General features: G+C 38.9%; 1 protein-coding gene across 1 annotated transcript; it reads left to right on the top strand.

Moving 5' to 3' along the window:
- The first annotated feature begins 223 nt into the window (after positions 1–223).
- On the top strand, positions 224–22,582 carry LOC309473982 (protein-glutamine gamma-glutamyltransferase 2-like). Its single transcript, XM_082136280.1, has 14 exons — positions 224–355; positions 443–622; positions 1,228–1,458; positions 5,299–5,417; positions 6,410–6,538; positions 6,621–6,801; positions 7,348–7,483; positions 8,190–8,293; positions 8,436–8,678; positions 14,400–14,432; positions 15,293–15,496; positions 16,435–16,598; positions 20,597–20,733; positions 21,696–22,582. The coding sequence occupies exons 1-14, from the start codon at positions 349–351 to the stop codon at positions 21,844–21,846; spliced, it is 2,019 nt and encodes a 672-aa protein (XP_081992406.1). The 5' UTR covers positions 224–348; the 3' UTR covers positions 21,847–22,582.
- Positions 22,583–22,592: the final 10 nt, after the last annotated feature.

Raw genomic sequence — 22,592 nt, 5'->3', positions numbered from 1 at the left:
TTTTCTAAATGAGCCCCCCCCTCATCTATTTATCATAATGTAATGCAAAAATGATGTGTACGGACACCTTGCATGGAGCCATAGTATACACATGCATAAAAGTACACATTTGCTGGCTCTAATTCAAACTCCGTTCAAAAGTTTGGGGTCCACCCGCTGAAACGCTAATCTCTGGTATGAGTGATTTGCATAAATGTTTTTTTTGATGGTTCTGATTGTAACATTTTTCATGTTGACTTCACTTGAATGTGGTCTTACGACTCAGGGAGGGGCTGAAGAGTATCATATATAAAGCTCAATAAACGTAGAACCTGAATCTAACAGCAAACGACAACACCGCAGTATATCATGGACGGTAAGCTTCAATTTTGATTTATTTAATTTGTACTGTTTTACTTGCAAGGCATTTTCTTAATTTTAACATGTTCTCATTTTTGTACAGAGTTGAAGCTTCGAAATGTCCACCTGCAGCAGGTCCAGAACCAGATCCGGCACAAGACTGATGGTCTGAGCTCCAGCACTCTGGTGCTGCGCAGAGGACAGCCCTTCACCATCCTCATCAACTATGATGGACGGCCATTCGATCCACTGAAGGATAAACTGTTCTTCCGGATTGTTCTAGGTTCGTTTGTGTGTTTGTGCGAGTGCTAAATAAACGTGCAACCTCATCTCACTCTCTCTCTCCATTACGATTATCAGTAAATAATCATATTTTCCAAATGCAGTTCGCAGATCGTGCAATTACATGGCAATGTTTAAGATAAAAATGATAGAAATCATAAAAAAAAAAAAAATCGATTGACTATAAGTCATTGATAATTTTTTTTTATATATATATTTTGGTTTATTCCAATACATGCAAATAAAAAAAGGTATTTGTAGCACTTTATTTTACAGTCTTGTTCCCCACGTACATACTATACTTATTATAGTAAGTGCAATAGGTACTAACCCTAAACCTACCCTGTACTTTCTTTTTTAGATAAGTACACAAAAGTGCACGCACTGTAAAATAAAGTGCAACCAAAGTATTTTGAGTGTAGGACAGATTGTCGTATAGCTTCCTACACACGTATACACTATTGCTTAACAGCTCAGAGCTTATAGTAAGTCAGTCTTGAAAGGTTATTGATAAAAACTAATTCCTTTATGGAGAACATGAGTAGTATTTGACTTCCAGAGCCCTATTTTTGTGTTTAAGTCTGAACCCCACTGTGTTCACCGCAGGGCCGCTGTCTGTGGAGGTGCCGGTCTCCGTGTCTGGACAACCTTCTCCGTCTCAATGGAGTGCCATTCTGGAGGGGAGCGCGCCAGTCCGTACGCAGCCCGTATCACTGTATAGCCCTGCATCTTCCTCAGTAGGAGTCTATACACTTCACCTGAGAGTCGAGACCCACGGGGGTGTCAAATCCCATGTGCTCGGAGAGTTCACGCTCCTCTGCAACCCCTGGTGCCAAGGTGAGCAGGAGGAAGAACTGTAAATGAACAATAGTATGAGTTTCTGTGTTCTGTTAAACACAAAAGAAGATATTTTGCTGAGCAGTTGCTGGTCCCCATTGACTTCTATAGAATTTATTTTTATTTTTTTCATACTATGGAAGTCAATGGGGTCCAGCAACTGTTTGGTTACTAACATTCTTCAAAATGTCTTTTGTGTTCAACATAACGAAAAAACATACACATTCAAGTCACTATGATATTCTGGTCTCCAGATAGGCTATCATAAGTTTAAAGCCTAGATATGTATCTCCTCAACAACACACATCATTTGAGAAATCATTCATGTTTGTAGGACTCGGCATAATCTTATGCTAAGATTTACATTGGAATTATTGTACATTTGAATATAAATGAATATAAATAGAATATTAAAGCTGCAAGCAGCATTTATCGGGGTTCAAGCAGTTAAGGCCTTTAAGGCCTTTAAGCACACAAGCATCAAAAGACATTAAGTTTTATTTAGCAAGCATTTAACAACTGCCATCATAGATGAAAAAGTCAATTTACAGCCAATACAGGCAGTTTACCATAGGAAATATATGGTTTTAAAGCGTTTTTACAGTTATAGCACCTTTTGCCTAGTCTTCTTATAGTCTTGCCTGATCTCCACCACTTTTATTAGTAGTACTCAAAGTGTGCCCATATATATGTGTCAGATTTGTTGTAAATATTTAAATTTGATAAGGAGTTTAGATAATAATATTCAGTGGCGTAACGAGACACCACCGGGCCCTTAAGTAGGATTATCAAGGCGGGCTCCTTGATGACGCAATTGATGACATTGATGACGCAATGTCCGCGAGTTGGCTACCATGAATAGGGCAGGATATGATCATACACAGCATATAAGAGATGAGATGACTAACAAATCAGGAGTAGCCTACGCTCACCAAAAACAAAACAAAAAAACAACAAAAAAAACAATGGGGACAGCGCACTATAATACATTGTTAGGCCTAAGTCCAAATACATGAAAAAGATGCTCTCTTACATTATAGCAGGATTTTCCGGGCTTTCCTATGTGCAACTGCAAAGTTGTCGATTAGATCAGCATTGTGCGCACAGGCATTCTCAATTGACCCTTCGCAGGGAGTTTGATTGACAGGCGATCTGACTAATCATAATCCGCCATTTTGTCCAACAAAGCAGTCAGGAGAGTTAGTAGATTAACATAGGAGGATTTAAATTTGAAAAACAAAGTGTACTGACGTCTTAGCACTTTAAAACAACATTCCTTTTATGTTCATTCATGTTTATTTTAATGCTTTAAATTAACTAGAAGGAAGAGATGATCGGTTCACAAGCAGCTTTAACTGAGCCTCGAGTCTACAGCGATCTGTCAGACACATTAAAGAGTCACAAAACGGTATTTATTGTTTAAATGTCTCTAAAAAAAATGACTACATTTGAAAGGTGAGACTTTGTTTCATATCAAAAGTACTTGTCTGTCACCGCGCAGTCTTTTTTCTGATCCGCAATGCATTTTTCACTGCGTGAGAACTTGGTGTGGTGTGAGAGTGGCGTCGCTTGTCAGACATAGCAACAGTAACTAAAGTGGGCGGGTCTTTGCAACCGGTCATTGACAGTATGGACGGGGATTCGCCAGTCCCAATTCAAAACAAATTTCATCACAATCTATCATTGTTCGTTTCAAACATGTGAGAGCATCAAAATGATCCATGGGTGAAATTGATTGGATTTAATAAAAAAATTTGTCAGTTCCTATCATAATTTTAACATTTTGGCGTTTTTGTTTAGCTATTTACCTATGTTTTCAAATTTCATTTGTTTTTTTGTTGTTGTCTAGATCAGACTAACGGCTTTGAAGATAACCACAATTTTTTAAAGCTCTAAATGACACTTACAAAAACCATAAGGCGAAACCTGGCATGTTTGGTATTGTTGGACTCAGCAAGGATTCTTAGGAGGTCACTCCTGTGAAAAAAACACGGGCTTCCTTGAAACTTTTAAGGCTCCTTCAAGGCTTTGTGCCAATGACGTATACTGAGTTTTTTGAGATACACCAATGTTCTCATAGACTATCATGGCACCCTGGACAAAGACACTGCGTGCCACTTTTCAGTAGACTAACGGTTGGGTGCGCTTATAGCTATTTTCATGATTTTTTTCACTGTTATAGCGCCACCAAGTGGCCAATTGTCACGATTTTTTTCATGTCAACTCAGATTGAGCTTATGAACATGTATCCCAAGTTTAGTGAAAATATCTCATTCCGTTCATAAGTTATAACCATTTTATAGCGCCACCAAGTGGCCAATTCTCATGATTTTTTTTCACGTGACCTCAGAATGAGCTCATGAACATGTGTCCCAAGTTTTGTGAAAATATCTCTTTCCGTTCACAAGTTATAACCGTTTTATAGTGCCACCTACTGGCCAATTGTTGCGATTTTTTTCAAGTGATCTCAGATTGAGCTCAGGAAGATGTGTCCCAAGTTTAGCAAAAAAATCTCTTTCTATTCACAATTTATAACCGTTTTAGTAAAAGTGTCCCTGGTGCCATCAAAGATTTTGGTTCCCCTTATCGACCGTTAATTGAAATTTTGAATTTTTTGGATGATAATTGATTGTCAGACTCCAGAGAATATTCTTGCAGTGGTTTGGTTCCAATTGGTCGAAAAACCAAGGAGAAGTTCGCAAAAATAGGTTTTTCAAAAAAATGCAATTTACTCGAAATTGGCGCCTGGAGGGCGAGCAAATCGGAGATAGCCATTTTGTCCGCCTTGAGCCAAGGATTCCAACGATATAAGACACTTGATCCTGGGACAAACGGTCTAAGAGTTATGAGCGATTTAGTACTTTTGGTTGCTGTAGCGCCACCTATGGGCCAATTGGGGTCATACTCTGATAGGTTGTCCCCAAATTGAGGCCTACCATCTGGCCAGGTTTCACGTCTCTAGGCCTTACGGTTTGTCCTGCACGATGCGTTTTACGAATCCTTACAATTACAATAGGGTTTCAGCATTTCATGCTTGAACCCCTAATTAACTTTGACCAAGGCTCAACCAATCAAATCTGATTGGTTGAGCCTTGGTCAAAGTTAATATACACACTGTCAGCTAATAAACTATATTACATGGTGAAAATATTATTTTTAAGAATATTACTTGATATACACTACAGTGTATTAGTTTGGTGTCTGTAAGATTTTTTTAATGTTTGTCTTATGCTAACTGTTATGTATTTATTTGATAAATATACAGTAAAAACAGTGATATATTATTGCAATTTAAAATAGCTGCTTTTTATGTGAATATACTGTAAAATGTAATTTATTCCTGTGATCAAAGCTGAATTTTCAGCATCATTACTCCAGTCTTCAGTGTCACATGATCATTCAGAAATCATTGAAATATGATGATTATCTGCTCAAGAACCATTTCTGATTATTATCAATGTTTAAAACAGTCGTGCTGCTTCAGATTTTTGTGGAAACTTGCATTTTCAGAATTCTTTGATGAATATAAAGGTCAAAAGAACAGCATTTATTTGAAATAGAAATCTTTTGCAACATTATTAATGTTTAATGTCACTTCTGATCAATTTAATGTGTCCGCGTTGAATGAAAATATTCATTTATTTAAAAAAATGTAATCTGACCCCAAACTTTTGAACGGTATAGTGTAATAATACGTTGAATAGTGATGTCTTTCATTTTATAGAACTTCACCTACCTACATACAAAACCCTTAGCTGTGGTAAAATCACTGTAATGCACGGCTTATTGCTTTCATTTATTGTCATTATCACAAGCTCACCCTCTTCTGTTATTCTGCAGCTGATTCCGTGTTCCTGCAGTCAGAGGATCTGAGGAATGAATACATCAGGAATGACATCGGCCTGCTGTTTATAGGCAGCCCCGGGAACGTCGACTCCAGACCCTGGTCTTTCGATCAGGTGAGACGTTTGACTGTTCACTGATGGCACAACACTGAAAAACTGCTTCTCATTAAAGGTCCATTGTGTAATATTTAGGAGGATCTGTTGACAGAAATGCAGTATCATATACATAACTATGTTTTCACTGGTGTATAAAAACCTTACTTAAAGGGATACTTCGCCGATTAGCATTAAGCTTTGTATCAGTAGAAACCCGGTAGTATTTTCGAATGACCGTGCTTCCCTCCCTCATGTCCCCCTGAGACCAGAGAATTCTGTATTGTTAGATTACAATAATATATATGTAATCGTCATTTTGCGTCATCGAAGGCTTTTTTGTCCAGAGGCGAGAGACTCCAGCCAGTAGGAGGAGCTAGTTCCACGTTTTCATCCCACCCATAGGGTGGATTCTGGGAGTTGTTGTCTTTCATCCACATGAGCCAAAAATAAATTTTCTGGCTTTTCTCAGTCTAGAGGGCACCAACTTCTAAAATAATTTCACATTTCTACTACATAAATGACCCAATTTAAATACACATTCATCTTTCCAGCGGTGAATTATCCCTTTAATGAACCGTTGTGTTTTTATTACCTTGGAATGAGCCATTTCTATCTACATACACCATAGGTCCCCTTACATTGAAATGCGGCGCCATGTTTCTACAGTGGCCCTAAACGGACAAACACGTTTCGTCACTATGTTGTTCTTCGTGCAAAGAAGCTAGCTAAAGTCAGCGAATAAAACACTGAAACAATGATGAACAAGTAACAATAATATTCACAATAACATATCTGTCATTTTACTGAATAATTAAGTAAACCTAATTTATTAATTTATCTTTGTAAAGAAACCTCATTGCTTAACTGGCTACTCTCTGCTGTCTCAGACGACGACATCACTTCCTGTCGGCCACCGTAACTTCTGTTGGTTGCTATTCGTATCCTCACCACTAGATGTCGCTAAAGATTACAAAGTGCACCTTTAACACCTGACACACATGTATTTTCAGTATGAAAAAGGAATACTGGACATCTGTATGAAGTTGCTGCAGTTGAGTCCTCAATCTCAAGCGGACGCGAGGAAAGATCTTCTGAACCGCAACAGTCCGGTGTACATCAGTCGTGTGATCTCAGCTATGGTGAGGAGGATCTCCTCTTATTCTCTGCTCTCCACTTACTCTCTCCATGTGCTCCACTCAGTCTCTCTGTCGTTCTCATCAGGTGAACTGTGATGATGATGATAAAGGTGTGTTAATGGGGAACTGGTCAGGAAACTACAATGATGGTGTAAACCCCTCCACGTGGTCCGGCAGCGCAGATATTCTCTGGAAGTGGTCAGAAACACAATTCAGCCCTGTGAAATACGGACAGTGCTGGGTGTTCGCTGCTGTCATGTGTACAGGTGCGACCAGTATGAGCTCTTACACTACCGTTAGAACGTTTGGGGTCAGATTATTATAAAAAATAAAAAAAAGAATATTTTTATGTAGCAAGGATGCATTAAATTAATTAAAAGTGGCAGTAAATACATTTATAATGTTACAAAATATTTTTGTTTCAAATAAATTGTTCTTTTGAAAGATCTTAACTCAGATCTTTACCGACCCCAAACTTTCGAATGGTGTATCTGTATGTCCTTTAAAGTTTAAATTTACCCCAAAATCTCACAAACCAGTATGCTGTAATTTACTGTGAAACACAAAAGGAGATGTTAGGAAGAAAGTTCAAGCTGCTCTTTTTCATACAGTGAAAATGGACGGTGATTTATACAGCCAAGCTCCAAAAGAGTCAATGGCTTTGTGTTTCTCAGATTGTGCTGAGTAAAATAATCTGTGTTTGGGGGTGTAATTGTTATGTTTTTGGGTGAAGTATTCCTTTAATGGGTCACTGGTAATTGAATTAGTGCTGTTGATGATCGATATATAAAATGCATTTGTTTGTGTCACAGTAATGAGAGCCCTCGGCATTCCAACTCGAATGGTCACCAACTTTAACTCCGCTCACGACACAAACGAGAACATGGTGATTGAGGAATATTACTCGGAGAAGGGGGAAAAGCTGTCCATCGGTCAGGATAGCATCTGGTGAGTTACACCTTGAAAGATAAAAAGTTTTCTTATTATAGTTATGTTGCTAAAACATTCACTACTTTTCAAAAGTCTGGGGTCGGAAATATTTTAAATGTTTATGAAAGAAGTCTCTTCTGCTCACCAATGCTGCATTTATTTGATCAAAAATACAGTAAAAACAGTGAAATATTATTACAATTTAAAATAGCTTTTTTCTATTTGATTATGTTTTAAACTGTAATTTATTCCTGTGATCAAAGCTGAATTTTCAGCATCATTAGTCCAGTCTTCAGTGTCACATGATCCTTCAGAAATCATTCTAATATAATGATTTGCTGCTTCATATTTTTGTGAAAACCATGATAATTTTTTTGCAGGATTCTTTGATGAATAGAAAGTTCAAAAGAAAAGCATTTATTTGGAATAGAAATCTTTTGTCACATTATAAATGTCTTTATTGTCGCTTTTGATCAATGTAATGCACCCTTGCTGAATAAAAGTATTAATTTCTTCCCTTCCAAAAAACAATCTTTCTGACCCTAAACTTTTGAAATGTACTTATTTTTATGTGTGAAGTCTTTTATTGTGTTTCTTTAGGCTCTGCTCCTTATTAGGATGCAGTACCTTTACAAATAAACCTGAATTGATTGCGGTTGAAATGAATTGTTTCAGTGTTTTTAATCTGACAAAATGTGAGTTAAAAGTGTTTGGGCTTTTTCAGGAACTTCCATGTGTGGGTGGAGAGTTGGATGAAGAGGCCTGATCTGGATGGAGATTATGACGGCTGGCAGGTTCTTGACCCCACGCCGCAAGAGACAAGCGACAGTCAGTCAATGCTAATGCATATAGAAAACTCAAATGCTTTTTATCCCTGCATGCGAATAAGACAAATTGCTTCAAAGCATGCTGTTATTCCAGCAGGGATATGATGCTGTTGATGCTAAAACATTAACTGAATCTGTCACAGGAATGTACCGCTGTGGTCCTGCTGCTGTGAAAGCCGTTTATGAGCAGAACGTGAGCGCGCCATACGATGTGCCGTTCGTTTACGCTGAAGTTAATGCAGATGTGCATAGAATAATCATCAGAGATGGGAAGATATTAGAAACCAGCGTTGACAAAGACATAGTCGGAACCCTGATCTGCACCAAACGTCCCGGTCCAGCCATGCTCATGCAGGACATCACGTCAGAATACAAAACTGAGATGGGTAAGAGAAACACTGAGAAAGAATAAGAAAAATACTTACTGTTCAATAGATTTATATATATATATATAAAAAAAATTGATTTCTTTCTCATTTAGAAGGAATGCCATTTGCTATGAGCAGAAGTGCTAAGTCATTTTACATATCTATTTTTTAAGATGAAGTGTGTAATAAATCTACTATCAGCAGCATCAGAGTCTAGTTTAATAATATTTTTAGTTTTTTCTATGCTTTTTAACGAGAGATAAAAAAAATAAACATATCACCAGATATCATGATGAGATTATTTGAGAGTTCCCTTTCAGTCGAGAACGTCAGACGTAGTTGACGTCGACTGAATGGGATCACGCTAGGGAGCCTATCTTCTTCCAGCATGCTTGAACGAGCCAATGAGCCATACACCATCTGTCTTTCGCTTCGGAGCCGATCATTCTCTATGACAAAATCTCTGAAGAGTGTTGTTTTCTACAACGAGCGAGTGTGTCGGTGCTTCTTCAGGAAGTCTCTCCCTGGCTGGTGTTTCTACAGCGCGAGCAGCGGTGGTCACGAGCTCTTTGAGCTCTAAACTGCTGTTCTAACAGCATCACATTTCTATTTGTGTTTGTTTGTCTGACGGCCGGTTGAGGGCGAGAAGAGTGATTGCTTCACTGGTACAGGCTGCACCATGGACATGCACAAGGGTAGTCTAGGCCGTGCGCTCACCAGTGAGCTCTGCACCGCAACTGACTTGGCTCTCCGGAGCACAAGCGTTGCGGCTTGCGCGATCGGCCTAGCAATGTCCACCCTGGTGGTCCAGAAGCGCCATAGTTGGCTCAACCTGGTTGATTTATCAGAAGCGGACATGGTTCGGTTCCTGGACTCCCCAATTTCCCAGGTTGGCGGTGTGCGACCCTGGACCCCTTGCACCCCTCGGTCCCCTCTTGTGTCGCCAGCCGGCAGTCGGGTACAGTCCGAGGACCCGATTACGCCTTCTCCCGTAACCCCTGCCGACCAGTGGAGTCAGGTAAGTGTTGCCTCGCACACTCAGACCTCGCTTCGGGCCGCCTCCGGGCCTTCCGAGCCAGGTCCCTGTCCTCCACCCCGCTGCCCCACTCCGGGTACGTCTGTGGTGCCTCTGGTTCCTCGAAATTACTTTATTAACAGAGAACAATTTGTTTATCTCAATGGTTTCTTTTCTAAAACTTCTAAAATTTCATTTGGGGTTCCTCAGGGTTCTATTCTGGGTCCTTTATTGTTTCTAATTTATATTAATGATTTATTCCTTTGTTGTGATCATTTCCTACCCATATTATTTGCAGATGACACCAATCTCATTGCAGTACACGAGGATTTTGTCACCTTGATCCAACATGTTAATGACGAGCTAAAAATATTATCAAATTGGTTTCGCACTAACAAGCTAACGCTTAATATCAAAAAATGTAATTTTATGATATTTCATAATATTAATAAATTTTACCCCAAAGAACATGCTTGTATAGAAATTGATGGAGCTCCAGTTACTCAAGTGGCTTCAACAAAATTTCTCGGTGTCCTGATTGATGAAGGTTTAACTTGGTCCAAACATGTTGATCTAGTCTGTACAAGATCCTCTAAAATGTTAAATATTCTAAGAATTGTTTTACCTTCAATTCACTCATCTGCTCATCTAACGCTTTACTACAGCTTTTTATTTCCCTTTATGAATTATTGCAATATTGTCTGGGGTGCTACTTTTCCCACTTATCTCGCAAGAATTTCTAAAATTCAGAAGAAGTTCTTGCGTATGATTTCCTACTCTTCTAAATATGCTCCTTCTGCACCTCTATTTCCTTAGATACAAGATTTTATCAATTGAGAAAGTCAATGTTTATCTATCATGCATATTTATTCATAAGTTTATTTATAAGAGAGAAGATTTCCCACCAACATTACAATACGTCTTTACTTTTATTTCAGATACTCATATCCATCAAACAAGGCACAGAGAAATAAATCTTGTCTTACCGTTCTCTAGAACTTCAGGTCATAAAACTGACCTCAGCTTTAGGGGCCCTCAACTATGGAGTAAATTAAGTTTGTCATTGAACATTAGAAGAAGAAGCTGAAAAGAGTTAATTTCGTGATAAAAAGGGAAAATGGTCATCTCCTGCTGGGTCAATGGATGTTCAAATCGTGCCGGAGGTTCAGTTAAATTTGGATTTTACAGTATACCCGTCATTAGACTTCATGAATGTGACGTTAAGCGTCAGAACAACGATGGAGGTTATGGCTGGCGAGGATAAACAGGAAAGAAACTCCCTCAAAACACGCAAGAATTTGTTGTGTTTTATTGCGAGTGTACACAAATATAAGTTAACACTTTGCAGTTTGAATGATGTCCTGTATACAAAATGACGAGGTATTAAAAACATACAAAAACAACATTGTTTCCACTGTTCGATCGCGCCCGCGACTCTCTCTTTCACTCTGCCACACGCACGCACACATTCCAGCCTTGCAATCTCAGATTATGTCCCTAAAGAACCCGCGTATAAAGTAGTTCCGCATTAACCGTTACATTAATTAATTTGCACCCGAGTTTTGTTTATTTTCATGCCGTGTATATTCATATTCATGCACATATTTCCAGGCACGGAATTGCTCACATGTGTTAAAACTCCTAGCCAATACCAGATAATGGTACACATGGATAATACTGTATCTGAGGCAAAGCTGCAAAATCAGTGCTCAGTTTAGCGCATACGGATCCACTCCATTTATGACTGAAATGTTCGCATTGTACCTCTCTCTGTCTTGTGTTAATAGAGTCTCTTTATAATCTCTGTCACTGTCTCTTCATGATTTTCGTAACATTATAAATAGAAAGAAATATTCGAAATTTGCTTGTAAAACTCTATACTGTCTATGTTAAAACTTTGTAAACACAGCAGCTTATGCCCTCAAAGATGGCGTCTCCGGGGAGGTCATGTGACATTAATTGGCCTGTGGGAACTATGTATTACCGCACATCACGATGCAGTGGATGGGAGATCCGTTGGAAAGCATGACCTGATCGTCAGGTTCCTGAGGGGTGCGAGGAGATTAAATCTGCCTTGTCCCCCCTCTATACTCTCTTGGGACTTGTCTCTGGTGTTAACTGCACTGCAGAGACGTCCTTTTGAGCCACTGCAGGCAGCTGAGTTAAAAGTCCTGTCTTTGAAAACAGTTCTCCTGCTCGCTTTGACCTCCATCAAGAGGGTAGGGGACCTGCATGCATTTTCGGTTGACGAATTGTGCCTGGAGTTCGGGCCGGCTAACTCTCATGTTGTACTGAGACCGTGCCCAAGGATATGTGCCCAAGGTTCCTATCACTCCCTTTCGGGACCAAGTGGTGAACCTGCAAGCACTGCCCCCGGAGGAGGCAGACCCAGCCCTGGCTTTTCTCTGTCCAGTCCGTTCCCTACGGATATATGTTGACAGAACGCAAAGCCTCAGGACCTCAGATCAGCTCTTCATCTGTTATGGAGGCCAGCAGAAGGGAAAGGCTGTCTCAAAGCAGAGGTTGGCCCACTGGATAGTGGATGCCATCATCTTGGCATATGAGTCCCAAGGTGTACCTTGTCCCCCGGGATTGCGAGCTCACTCCTCTCGGAGTGTAGCCGCCTCCTGGGCATTGGCGCAAGGTGCCTCACTTACAGATGTTTGTAGAGCTGCGGGCTGGGCGACACCTAACACGTTTGCTAGATTCTATAGCCTACATGTCGAGCTATTTGCTTCCCGTGTGCTCTCTTCACATAGAAGCCAGTTAACACCGTAAGCCCCACTCGATGTGTCGGCTTGCTGCGCCGTTCCCCTCCAATGGACTGGATACGTGCGCCATCTTGCTCCAGTTGAGTTCCCCTTCGGCAGAACCCTGTTGAGCTCCTCCATACCACCTGCGGCTCGGACGTGGCGGAGCATCCGATGCTAGGCCTACCACTCGTATGCGTTGGTGGAACTTGTGTTAGGCTGGGTCCATATGTTGTGATCCCTACGGCGATCCCATATGTGTATTTTTCCATGGTAAGGCTCCCTGCGGTGAGCCTGTGTCTTTCCCTTGGCAAAGTTTCTGCCGTCACTGTTTTGGTTGATCCCCCCCCCCCCCTGTTATAGGCTGGAATCATCCCAGTGACATACCATATGTTGTGCTGCCCGACATTTCGCCCAGTCCATATGTGTATCTCCCACGATTCCCCCCTTCGGGGCTGGATGTGGCTTCCGTAGCGTCCTTTCCTTCCATCGACAGGGCACGCTTTCCCAGTGTTATCCAAGTCTACTGAGCAGGTCTTGCGGAACAGCAGTGACTTCCCTGGCCTAAGCCCTGTCCTATCACCGCCTCAAGATGCGGGAGGTTCAGCAGGCTTTTGTCTAGGCACTGGAAGGTGGCAGCTCTAGTGGCGTTTTCCAGGGTTAAGATCCCTTTCAGTCTACGTCGACTACGTCTGACGTTCTCGACTGAAAGGGAACGCCCTGGTTGCGTATACAACCCACCGTTCCCTGAAGGAGGGAACGGAGGACGTAGTCCCTTTGCCACTATAGCTGGACCACCGCTGACTCCGAGCTACGCTCGGCTCCTCAGCGAAAAACAGATGGTGTATGCATCCACTTCTGTATTTATACCCATCTCGCGGGGCGGAGCGCGTGATGCAATTCACGTCGCCATTGCGCAAATTGGCTCGTTCAAGCATGCTCGAAGAAGATAGGCTCCCTAGCGTGATCCCATTCATTCGACGTCGACTACGTCCTCCGTTCCCTGGGTTGCGTACGCAACCAGGACGTTTTTCTTACTCTCTGAATACAATTGTGTATGCTCACACCAAGATTAAAATATATATATATATATATATATATATATATACCGTATTTTCCGCACTATAAGGCGCACCTGATTATAAGACGCACCTTCAATGAATGGCCTATTTTAGAACTGTTTTCATATATAGGGCGCACCGGATTATAAGGCGCATAGAATAGAAGATACTGCAGTCAAACGTTTGACTGGGTTTGTGTTATGCAAACATACAGTTTTATGTATGTATGTATGTATTTATTTATTTATTTATTTATTTATTTATATAACGTTATATCTATATTTGAATAAACAAATGTGTTGTGTATTGTTTTGTTCTCTTTTATTTTCACATATAAATGTAAAAAGTAAATAAATATGACAAGCAAGTTTTTTTTTTAAATCAAATAACGCAATAAACGTGACCAATACATACATACAATTGTTACATACAATTAATACAGCCAAAAAAGGAAATATCAAAGATGGGTAAGTAATGTTTATGACGAAATTGTCCGAGCTCTCTGGCGCGTGATAATTATGTCAGCGTCCGAATTCGCTCACTCATTTTCGTTCACTCTTTGCTGATGTAGTGCACTCAACTGCCATTCACTATGTAGGGATTAGTGAATGAGTGAACGAGTGAGCGGTTTCAGACACAGCTAAGGTTTAAGTCAGCGGTTGTTTTACAGACATTAATATAAGGCGCCAGATCCATATATAAGGCGCTCCGGATTATAAGGCGCACTGTCGTTTTTTGAAAAAATTAAAGGCTTTTAAGTGCGCCTTATACTCGTTCATACGGTATATATATATATATATATATATTTATCCTCATATTTCAATGTTTTATCTACATATACAATTGTGATATTTTTATTTAGCTATTTATTATTTATTGTATTTTAATATTTTTTTGTAATATTCTCTTCCAGCTCGAGATGGTGGATGTACCACTGAAAGATTCGGTAGGTTTTAGCATTTGGCTTTTCTTCCCACATTAATACTGCTCTTTGATTGTTTAATATAACAAGTGATTTTTCATGTCTTTTCTTGCAGTTCCTCAGGGCATTAATAGATATCAAGATGAGAAAAGTATTTCTTACTTTCTGAACACAATTGTGTATGCTCACACCAAGATAAACAGAAATAATAACAAAAAGAAATAAATGCAAAAAATATACATATAAATAAAACATATATACAAAAGTAATCACAATTATAATAATAATAAAACAAAGTCTATAGGAAAATTGACAGCCCTTTATTTAAATTGGAATACAAATTTGTTAAAGATTTTGTTAGCATATATTGCGTTGTTGTGCTTAGAGTCCATAGTTTTATTTGGGACAGTAACGCAATGAAACATGCCAAATTCTGCAGCCATAAGTTTTGGCCAGGCTGTCAAAGAAAACAATTATAAACACATGCACAAAACAAGAGAGAACCAACAAAATATTAATAACTGGTTATGTTGTAGTCAATGCATGCTTTTTCCCGTCTCAGCCTTTTGTTTTCTATGCATTTTTCTGAATAGAAAACTAAAACTGTAGCTGTAGTTTGACTTTTTTCATATGTTGATGTTTTAATCAAGCTTGTAGGGTCGTTAACTAAGATTTTTATTTTTTTGCAGATATATCTTTTTTTTTATATTGATATATTTTTTGTAATTCATCTTCATTTTAAAAATACTCTCTTCCAGCTCAAGTGGTGAAGGTGCTAATGAAAGAGGCGATACGTTTTAGCATTTGTTTTTTCTTCCCACATTAATAATGCTCTTTGATTGTTTGAGTGATATAACAGTGATTTTTCATGTCTTTTTATGCAGTTCATCAGGGCATTGGAGTTTCTCTCCAGCTTGTGAAAGCTGTAGTCGGAGAAAACCTTTCTTTCAACGTCATAATCACTAACAACATGGCAATTCCAAAACTGCTGAGAAAATACGTGAACGCTCAGAACAAAGAGTACAACCGCGATCCCACCGGAACCTTCTGGGAGACTTATGATGATCTGACGATCGGCTCGAATGAAAGTAAGAATTCTGCAACCGATATTAAAATGCTTAAAATTTGTTAAAATGTACTTAGGACTAATTGTTTTCCACATTTACTCTTCTGTAGGGGTGGGCGATTTGGCAGAAATATAATATCACGATTGAAATAATAATTTACATTATATTACATTACATTCAATTATTAAATTACATTTGAAATTGAAAAAAAAAACACCTTCCTTTTTTTTAAGTTAACTGGACAGGACTCGCATGCATCATGTGACTAAAATGTAACGTACTTCTGTCTGACACGTTTTTCATGGAATGCACACTACATACTGTTTACATACGTAAAAAAAAAAAAAAAAAAAAAAAGAGGACCTATGATGCTTTTTTACATGTTCATCTTTCTTTAGTGTGTAATGTTGCAAAGCACAAAGTCCCTCCAGCGGGAGTTCTTCTCTATATCAGTGTCAGTGTTTCTGAACTCCCTGAAACGCCTCCATTGTAGTCTTGAGTTTCTTCCGGGAACGAACACGTCTCAATATCCTTTATTTAAATAATTAATATGCAGAATAAAGGGGCGGGGCCTGGTTGAGTTAGTTAGTAGTGTGTTAAACTGGTGGTTATGGGAAGAGCGGGACATTTCCCAAACACAGTTAAAGCGCTCGACCAATCACAACACACTGATCCAACCGACCAATCAGAGCACAGTGTGCTTGTCAGAAGGAGGGGCTTCACAGAGACAGGAACTAAACAGAGCGTTACTGACAGACTGGGAAGAATAACGTAAAGTCACCTTTATTTATATAACGCTTTATATGATACAGATATTTTCAAAGCAGCTTTACAGTGATAAAAGGGAAATAATTTAATGATGTGAACAGAGTTAATTTCGGCTGTAAAGTATGTGTTGAAATGATTCATTAGGAATTGCGCAATCAACTCCATGATTCATGTTTGTTGTACTCCACCAGCTTTGACTGTAGAACACGAGATCTCCTTCTACGAGTACATGCTGAATGAGGCTATGGAGGATTGCCTGGTTAACCTGGCTGTGGTTATAGAGGACGTGAAGTCTCAGAAGAGAGTGCTGGCTTCAGTAGAGTTTAACATCAGCAGCCCTGTCCTCAATATACAGGTATTGGTGGCCCATCATAGACATTTTATATATATATATATATATATATATTAGGGGTGGGAATCGATTAAAAAAAATTAACTAATTAATTGCACAATTTCTGTAATTAATTGCAATTAATTGCGTTTCCCCCAAGCTTGTAATCATCAATATTTAAAGGAATAGTTCACTTTAAAATGAAAATTCTGTCATCATATACTCACCCTCATGTTGTTTTCAAACCTGTATGAATTTCTTTCTTCTGCTGAACAGAAAGGAATATATTTAGAAGAATGTCAGTAACCAGACAGTTTCTGGTACCATTGACTTCCATAGTATATATTTTTCCTAAAGACAATGGGACCCAGAAACTGTCTGGTTACTGACATTCTTCTAAATATCTTCCTTTGTGTTCAGTAGAAGAAAGAAATTCATACAGGTTTGAAAACAACATGAGGGTGAGTATGATGACAGAATTTTCATTTTAAAGTGAACTATTCCTTTTAACTTAGAATCACCTAATTAAACAACACAGGGGGGAAAAGGAACAGAAAATAGCCCTATATTAAAATATAATCAATTTAACAGATTATTATTATTTTTTATTTTTTTAACTAATTATCAAAATAAAATATAGTCCTACTATTATTAGCAGAGCATGTGATCAAAGCAGGTCATAATTGTACCATTGTTGCCCAGCATGGCTATACCAGCTCAGCAAACAGAAGTCTACTGAGAAATTTCACGTTATTTGAGCGGACTTTACTTTTCCAGTGCTTAGTACATGATTGAAGCGTTTGGGCCGTTAACGACAGAGCCGCCGACACACACACACACACACACATACACGGAACTGAGAGCGCGCCGCTGGGCCGTTAACGACAGAGCGCGCTGACACACACACACACACACACACACGCGGAGCGGAAAAGACCCGCTCATGAAAGCTGCGCGAGAATGAAACCTGATCGCCGAACACGGAGAGGCGGGAGGGCATATTTCGGTCTTTTCAATAGCAGCCGCAACAGGAAATCATAAAAAAAAAAAAAAAAAAAAAAGTGCTGCGTTAATTGCGTTATTTTTTTTTAACGCGTTAAACATTTCAAATTAATCGCAAAGATTAACGCGTTAATTCCCCCAGCCCTAATATATATATATACGCACCAGGATGCACTGATATGAAAATTTTTATCCGTGACCGATAACCGCAAATTTTTTTTATTTCTAAGCCGATAACCGGTATATTGGCCGAAAAATCACAATTTTTATATAATTTTTGAGAGCCTGATTACAAAAACAAAAGTCTCACCATTAAAAGCCATGCCCCAAGCACACAATTATGATATTCTCATAATTTTATGTAGCTGATATGATAGACTTGCGCTACCCATGTTTGTATTTTCCTTATTTGTTTGGATTCTAGTCATATTTCAAGCCATTTTAAACCATAATGGAAAACAGTGCGCATCTGAAGCATCTCAGCTGCAGGAAATAATCCATTATTTATCAGCTTTAATATATTGGCCAACTTTTCTTATCGGGACGAAAATAATAACACAAAAATTGACATATCATCCGATACCGATATGGTGCCTGATATATCGTGCATCCCTAATATATATATATATATATTAGGGGTGTAACGATACACGTATTCGTATTGAACCGTTCGGTACACATTACAAACCGATGCAACTAAAATTTTGTTAGCAGTCTCAATGGCACGACCGACACAACGCTGCCCAACATCAAATGGCAAACGTAATGAAAGCGGAACGAAACTGCGCTATTCATTATTTTGTGCTTCACGGACCGTTTATCAGTTTGGACCAATGCAGCGCGAGCTGATCTTGATCAAGCGACACTGTAATACCAGAGCCCGTCTACGGAGAGTCTGGCCACTCCCTATTAAGTCCTATTGTACTGAATTTTGGTTGTAGTTCCACCAGAGTTCCACTGGGGGCGATCGCCCAGGAGTGCAAAATGAATGGGAGTCTATGGAGCTAGATGGCTAAATTTGTCTCTTTCACCCGATTGCCGTTGAGAAATCTCAGATTTGATTGTAGGTTTTGCAAGTTCAACATGGGTTATAGGTCGAAAGTTGAATGAACGAGAACTTATGTCCTTTCGATTTCTTACAGGTTGAGTTGTTGTTGCCCATAACACGCTAGCATTCTGCTAATGAACGCTGATTGGTCAGTGAAGGACTGATTACGGCCAGAGATACCGCTTGATGGCATCGTGTGTGTGTGTGTGTGTGTGTGTGTGTGTGTGTGTGTGTGTGTGTGTGTGTGTGTGTGTGTGTGTGTGTGTGTGTGTGTGTGTGTATTTTCGGCGTGGTCTTTTAAAACAACAAAACAAAAACTCTTCTAGCACGTGTGTTTACCTGTGTCAGCTGTGTTGTGTATTTACCTGTGTCAGCTGTGTTGTGTGTTTACCTGTGTCAGCTGTGTTGTGTGTTTACCTGTGTCAGCTGTGTTGTGTGTTTACCTGTGTCAGCTGTGTTGTGTGTTTACCTGTGTCAGCTGTGTTGTGTGTTTACCTGTGTCAGCTGTGTTGTGTGTTTACCTGTGTCAGCTGTGTTGTGTGTTTACCTGTGTCAGCTGTGTTGTGTATTTACCTGTGTCAGCTGTGTTGTGTGTTTACCTGTGTCAGCTGTGTTGTGTATTTACCTGTGTCAGCTGTGTTGTGTGTTTATCTGTGTCAGCTGTGTTGTGTGTTTACCTGTGTCAGCTGTGTTGTGTGTTTACGAGAGAAAAGAAAGTGCAGAGCGCGAAAGCACCATAACGACTGAAGGATTGCCGTAAAGTAGTATCTCTGGTCGTACGATGTGTATGACGTCACTGACATTTTAAAAGACTTTTTAAAGCAAATAAGTGACTCTAAAAAATCTAACACCCAGCAATGTGTGATTTCTTTGCATCTCCTTTCGAATACAACATTCAAATTACTAGACAAAAAATTATATCCTGAGAAAAGTGGATTTTGAGGGGAATAGCGCCATAGACCTCCATTCATTCTGCACTCGTCCTGTGAGCGCCCTCAAATGGAACAAGAGTGGAACTGCAACCAGTACAGAAGCCGGAAGTGTACTCTCCCCTTATTAGACATTCTCTGGTAATACACAGCGCTAAGAGATCCAGTAAAGAAAGCATTTGAATTCGCCACTGAAGTAATAACATCGCTGCGAGATCTAGTTAGAAACATTCACATTCCTCTGTTATTAACGGATCAAACAGCGCTGACATGGAAACCAGGAGAAACATTGTGCCATGAATGAACTAGTTATAGGCTTTAACAGATCAGCAACATTCACCATGGATTTACTGTAGTAACACTAACTGTAACTATGGAAGTTTGGCAGAAATAGTACAATGCTTTCAAGTACGTCGGTTTTATTTAGATATTATGAATAAAATTGCTTCCCTCAAATGTTAATCTGAAATAAAATAAACCTTTGTTTATAACTACTACAATGTTAGGATACCAAATTTTTTTGAATATAAGGACTAAGGAGCTGTTTTTGTTTTATATGCTCCTAAGAAGAGTCAAGTATAGCTCCATCATTGCTCAAAGTAAAAATGATCATACTTTATGATTTTAGTTTTAATAAAAAAAAGCAAAAAAATCAAGGAAATTTCTCTGGCATTTCTTTCTTTTTGCTGTATCGAAAACGTACCGAACCGTGACACCAGTGTATCGTATCGAACCGAACCGTGAATTTTGTGAACCGTTACACCCCTAATATACAGTATGTATATATTGAGATCCTTTCATGGGCAAAAAATAGCCTCATTATATAATGGGTTGCAAATGCAGCTTTTATGTTGACTTTAAGAAACAACACAATATTTGTTTTGTGACTAAATTAAAGTGTTTTCCGATTATTATTTTTTTTGTAAACACGTGCATCACTTCAAGATCATAGGATATTATAAAAATAGATTTTTGCCATAATTGAATTCACAAGTAATAAAAGAAATAAAGCAATTTAATAAGAACCCTGTGTTTTCTTCCAGATTCAAAACGAGTCCTCGGTCATTATTAACACACAGCAAGTTGCCACGGTAACCTTTACCAACCCGTTCAACGTTGCAGTGAGCGGTGACCTCATCGTAGCGGGTTCAGGACTCTTGGAGGAGAAGGTTCAGATGAGGTACGTGAAGTGTTTCATTTCAGTTTTTAGAGCGATCGATCACCAAATAAATGCACAAAAATAACCATGTAATTCAGTTAAATTACTGTTTTAATTTACACACCCCATCTGCCATTGGTCAACAAACAGATAGCTCCGCCCCAAACACACACCATTGGTTGATACGGTGTGTTGGGCTGATGCTCAAACATGTAAAACATAATTGTAAAAATGTACCATGGTGACCATAATACCATAGTGACTTTACTTAGATAAATAATACAATAGTAATCATTTAAAAAGTAATTAAAATTACAGAAACATTCTTACACTGTTTAAAAAAGATCCCATATTCATCTATTTTGATTTAATAGTCACTGTGTATAGTAACGTTGGTATTTTAGCACACACATGATTCCCATGGTAAATTTAGCTCACATACCTGACTCTGAAGGGCGTCTAACAGTCGAGTACATACAGTAATATCTGTAAAGTGGGTGGGGTTGTTCCTGACATTTGTGACATCTTTATCTTGTTTATCTGTGACATCAGTTTCACTGCAGCTGTGTAAAAGTGTCAGTACACACTTGTCGGCCTGCATTTCAGAAACACTAAAATCACTGGTTATTTCAGTTTCTCTGTGTGTATTGTGTAATCATATGCATAACACAGAAACTTTAGTGTACATTAATCTGTGTGTTAAACCTGCAGATTTGCCCGATTATACAATATAAACTCTCAGACTTAAAGTATTGGACCAACAGAATTAAAGTTAATCCATCTTAAATGTAAGTTAAATCAAAATTATGCTTTAAATGCAAGTTTATTTAAGTTTGCTGCAACAGAATTATTATATAAGCCTTGATTTAATCTAGATTTAAGATGAATCCTTATAGTTTTTTTGTGTAAATCACTAACCCTGAACAAGAGCAGTAGTAATAGTGATTTCCCTGTCTTGAAATGTCCTGTTCTTTATATCTCAGGCTTACGATCCAGCCTCGAGAAACCATGAGGAGGCCCATCCGTTTCATTCCCAGGATGACGGGAGCCAAGATGCTTCACGCTAGTTTAGTGCTGACCGCTCAGTCCACCGTCCTCCGTGGATTCAAGACCGTCACTGTTCAAGCAGCTTAGAGGGGAACGATTTTGGAAAATAATCTAATTGTGATTTCGTTTTACCAATATTGCGATTTAATATATGATAATTTTTTAAGCTCTTTATCTTTTCTATTATTCAACAAAAACAAGCAATAAATCATTGTAAAATAGGGATGGGAATCTTTAGGCACCTCATGAGCCAATCTATATTTTTTCTTAATTAATGAATCTTATTAATAAAACTTAAAATATTGAATTACATATGTAATTATAAGTAGGCCTACTTTTAAAAATAATTACACATTAAAAAACTAAATTAATACAATTACATGTTAGCCTAATAAACTAATATAGCTTCAAAACAAATAACAAAGAGGGGAAAAAAACATTACAAGCAATAAACAAAGAGTGCTTTCAGTATTTAAGAGTAGGCTGTCTGAACGTGTTCATCTCTTTTGAAATTATAAGATTATAATATGATATAACTGACTGTGTTACATTTATTTAGCTTCATAAAAGCATTTTGAGATGCAAGTACATTTAACCGCGTAGACGGAGTCGCTCACAGCCGCATGCTCAAGCGCTCTTCGCAAAGCGCGCGTCAGAATTTGAAATTGAAAGCAGCTTCTGTCTGTGATTTTCGTATTTTTAATATATAAGGCAACTGCATTCCAAAAGACATATGATGCCTTCGTAGAACATTTGTAAGTAAAATACCGGCGGGCGAGCCGCGCATGCGCGCACTACAAAAGTAACATCAAGCAAACCGCGCGTATCTTGTG

This window comes from Leuciscus leuciscus (genome assembly GCF_965113295.1).
Source record: "Leuciscus leuciscus genome assembly, chromosome: 14".
NCBI classification, from domain to species: domain Eukaryota; kingdom Metazoa; phylum Chordata; class Actinopteri; order Cypriniformes; family Leuciscidae; genus Leuciscus; species Leuciscus leuciscus.
Note: the sequence above shows the minus strand (reverse complement) of the source record. Positions and strands in the feature narration are given on the sequence as shown.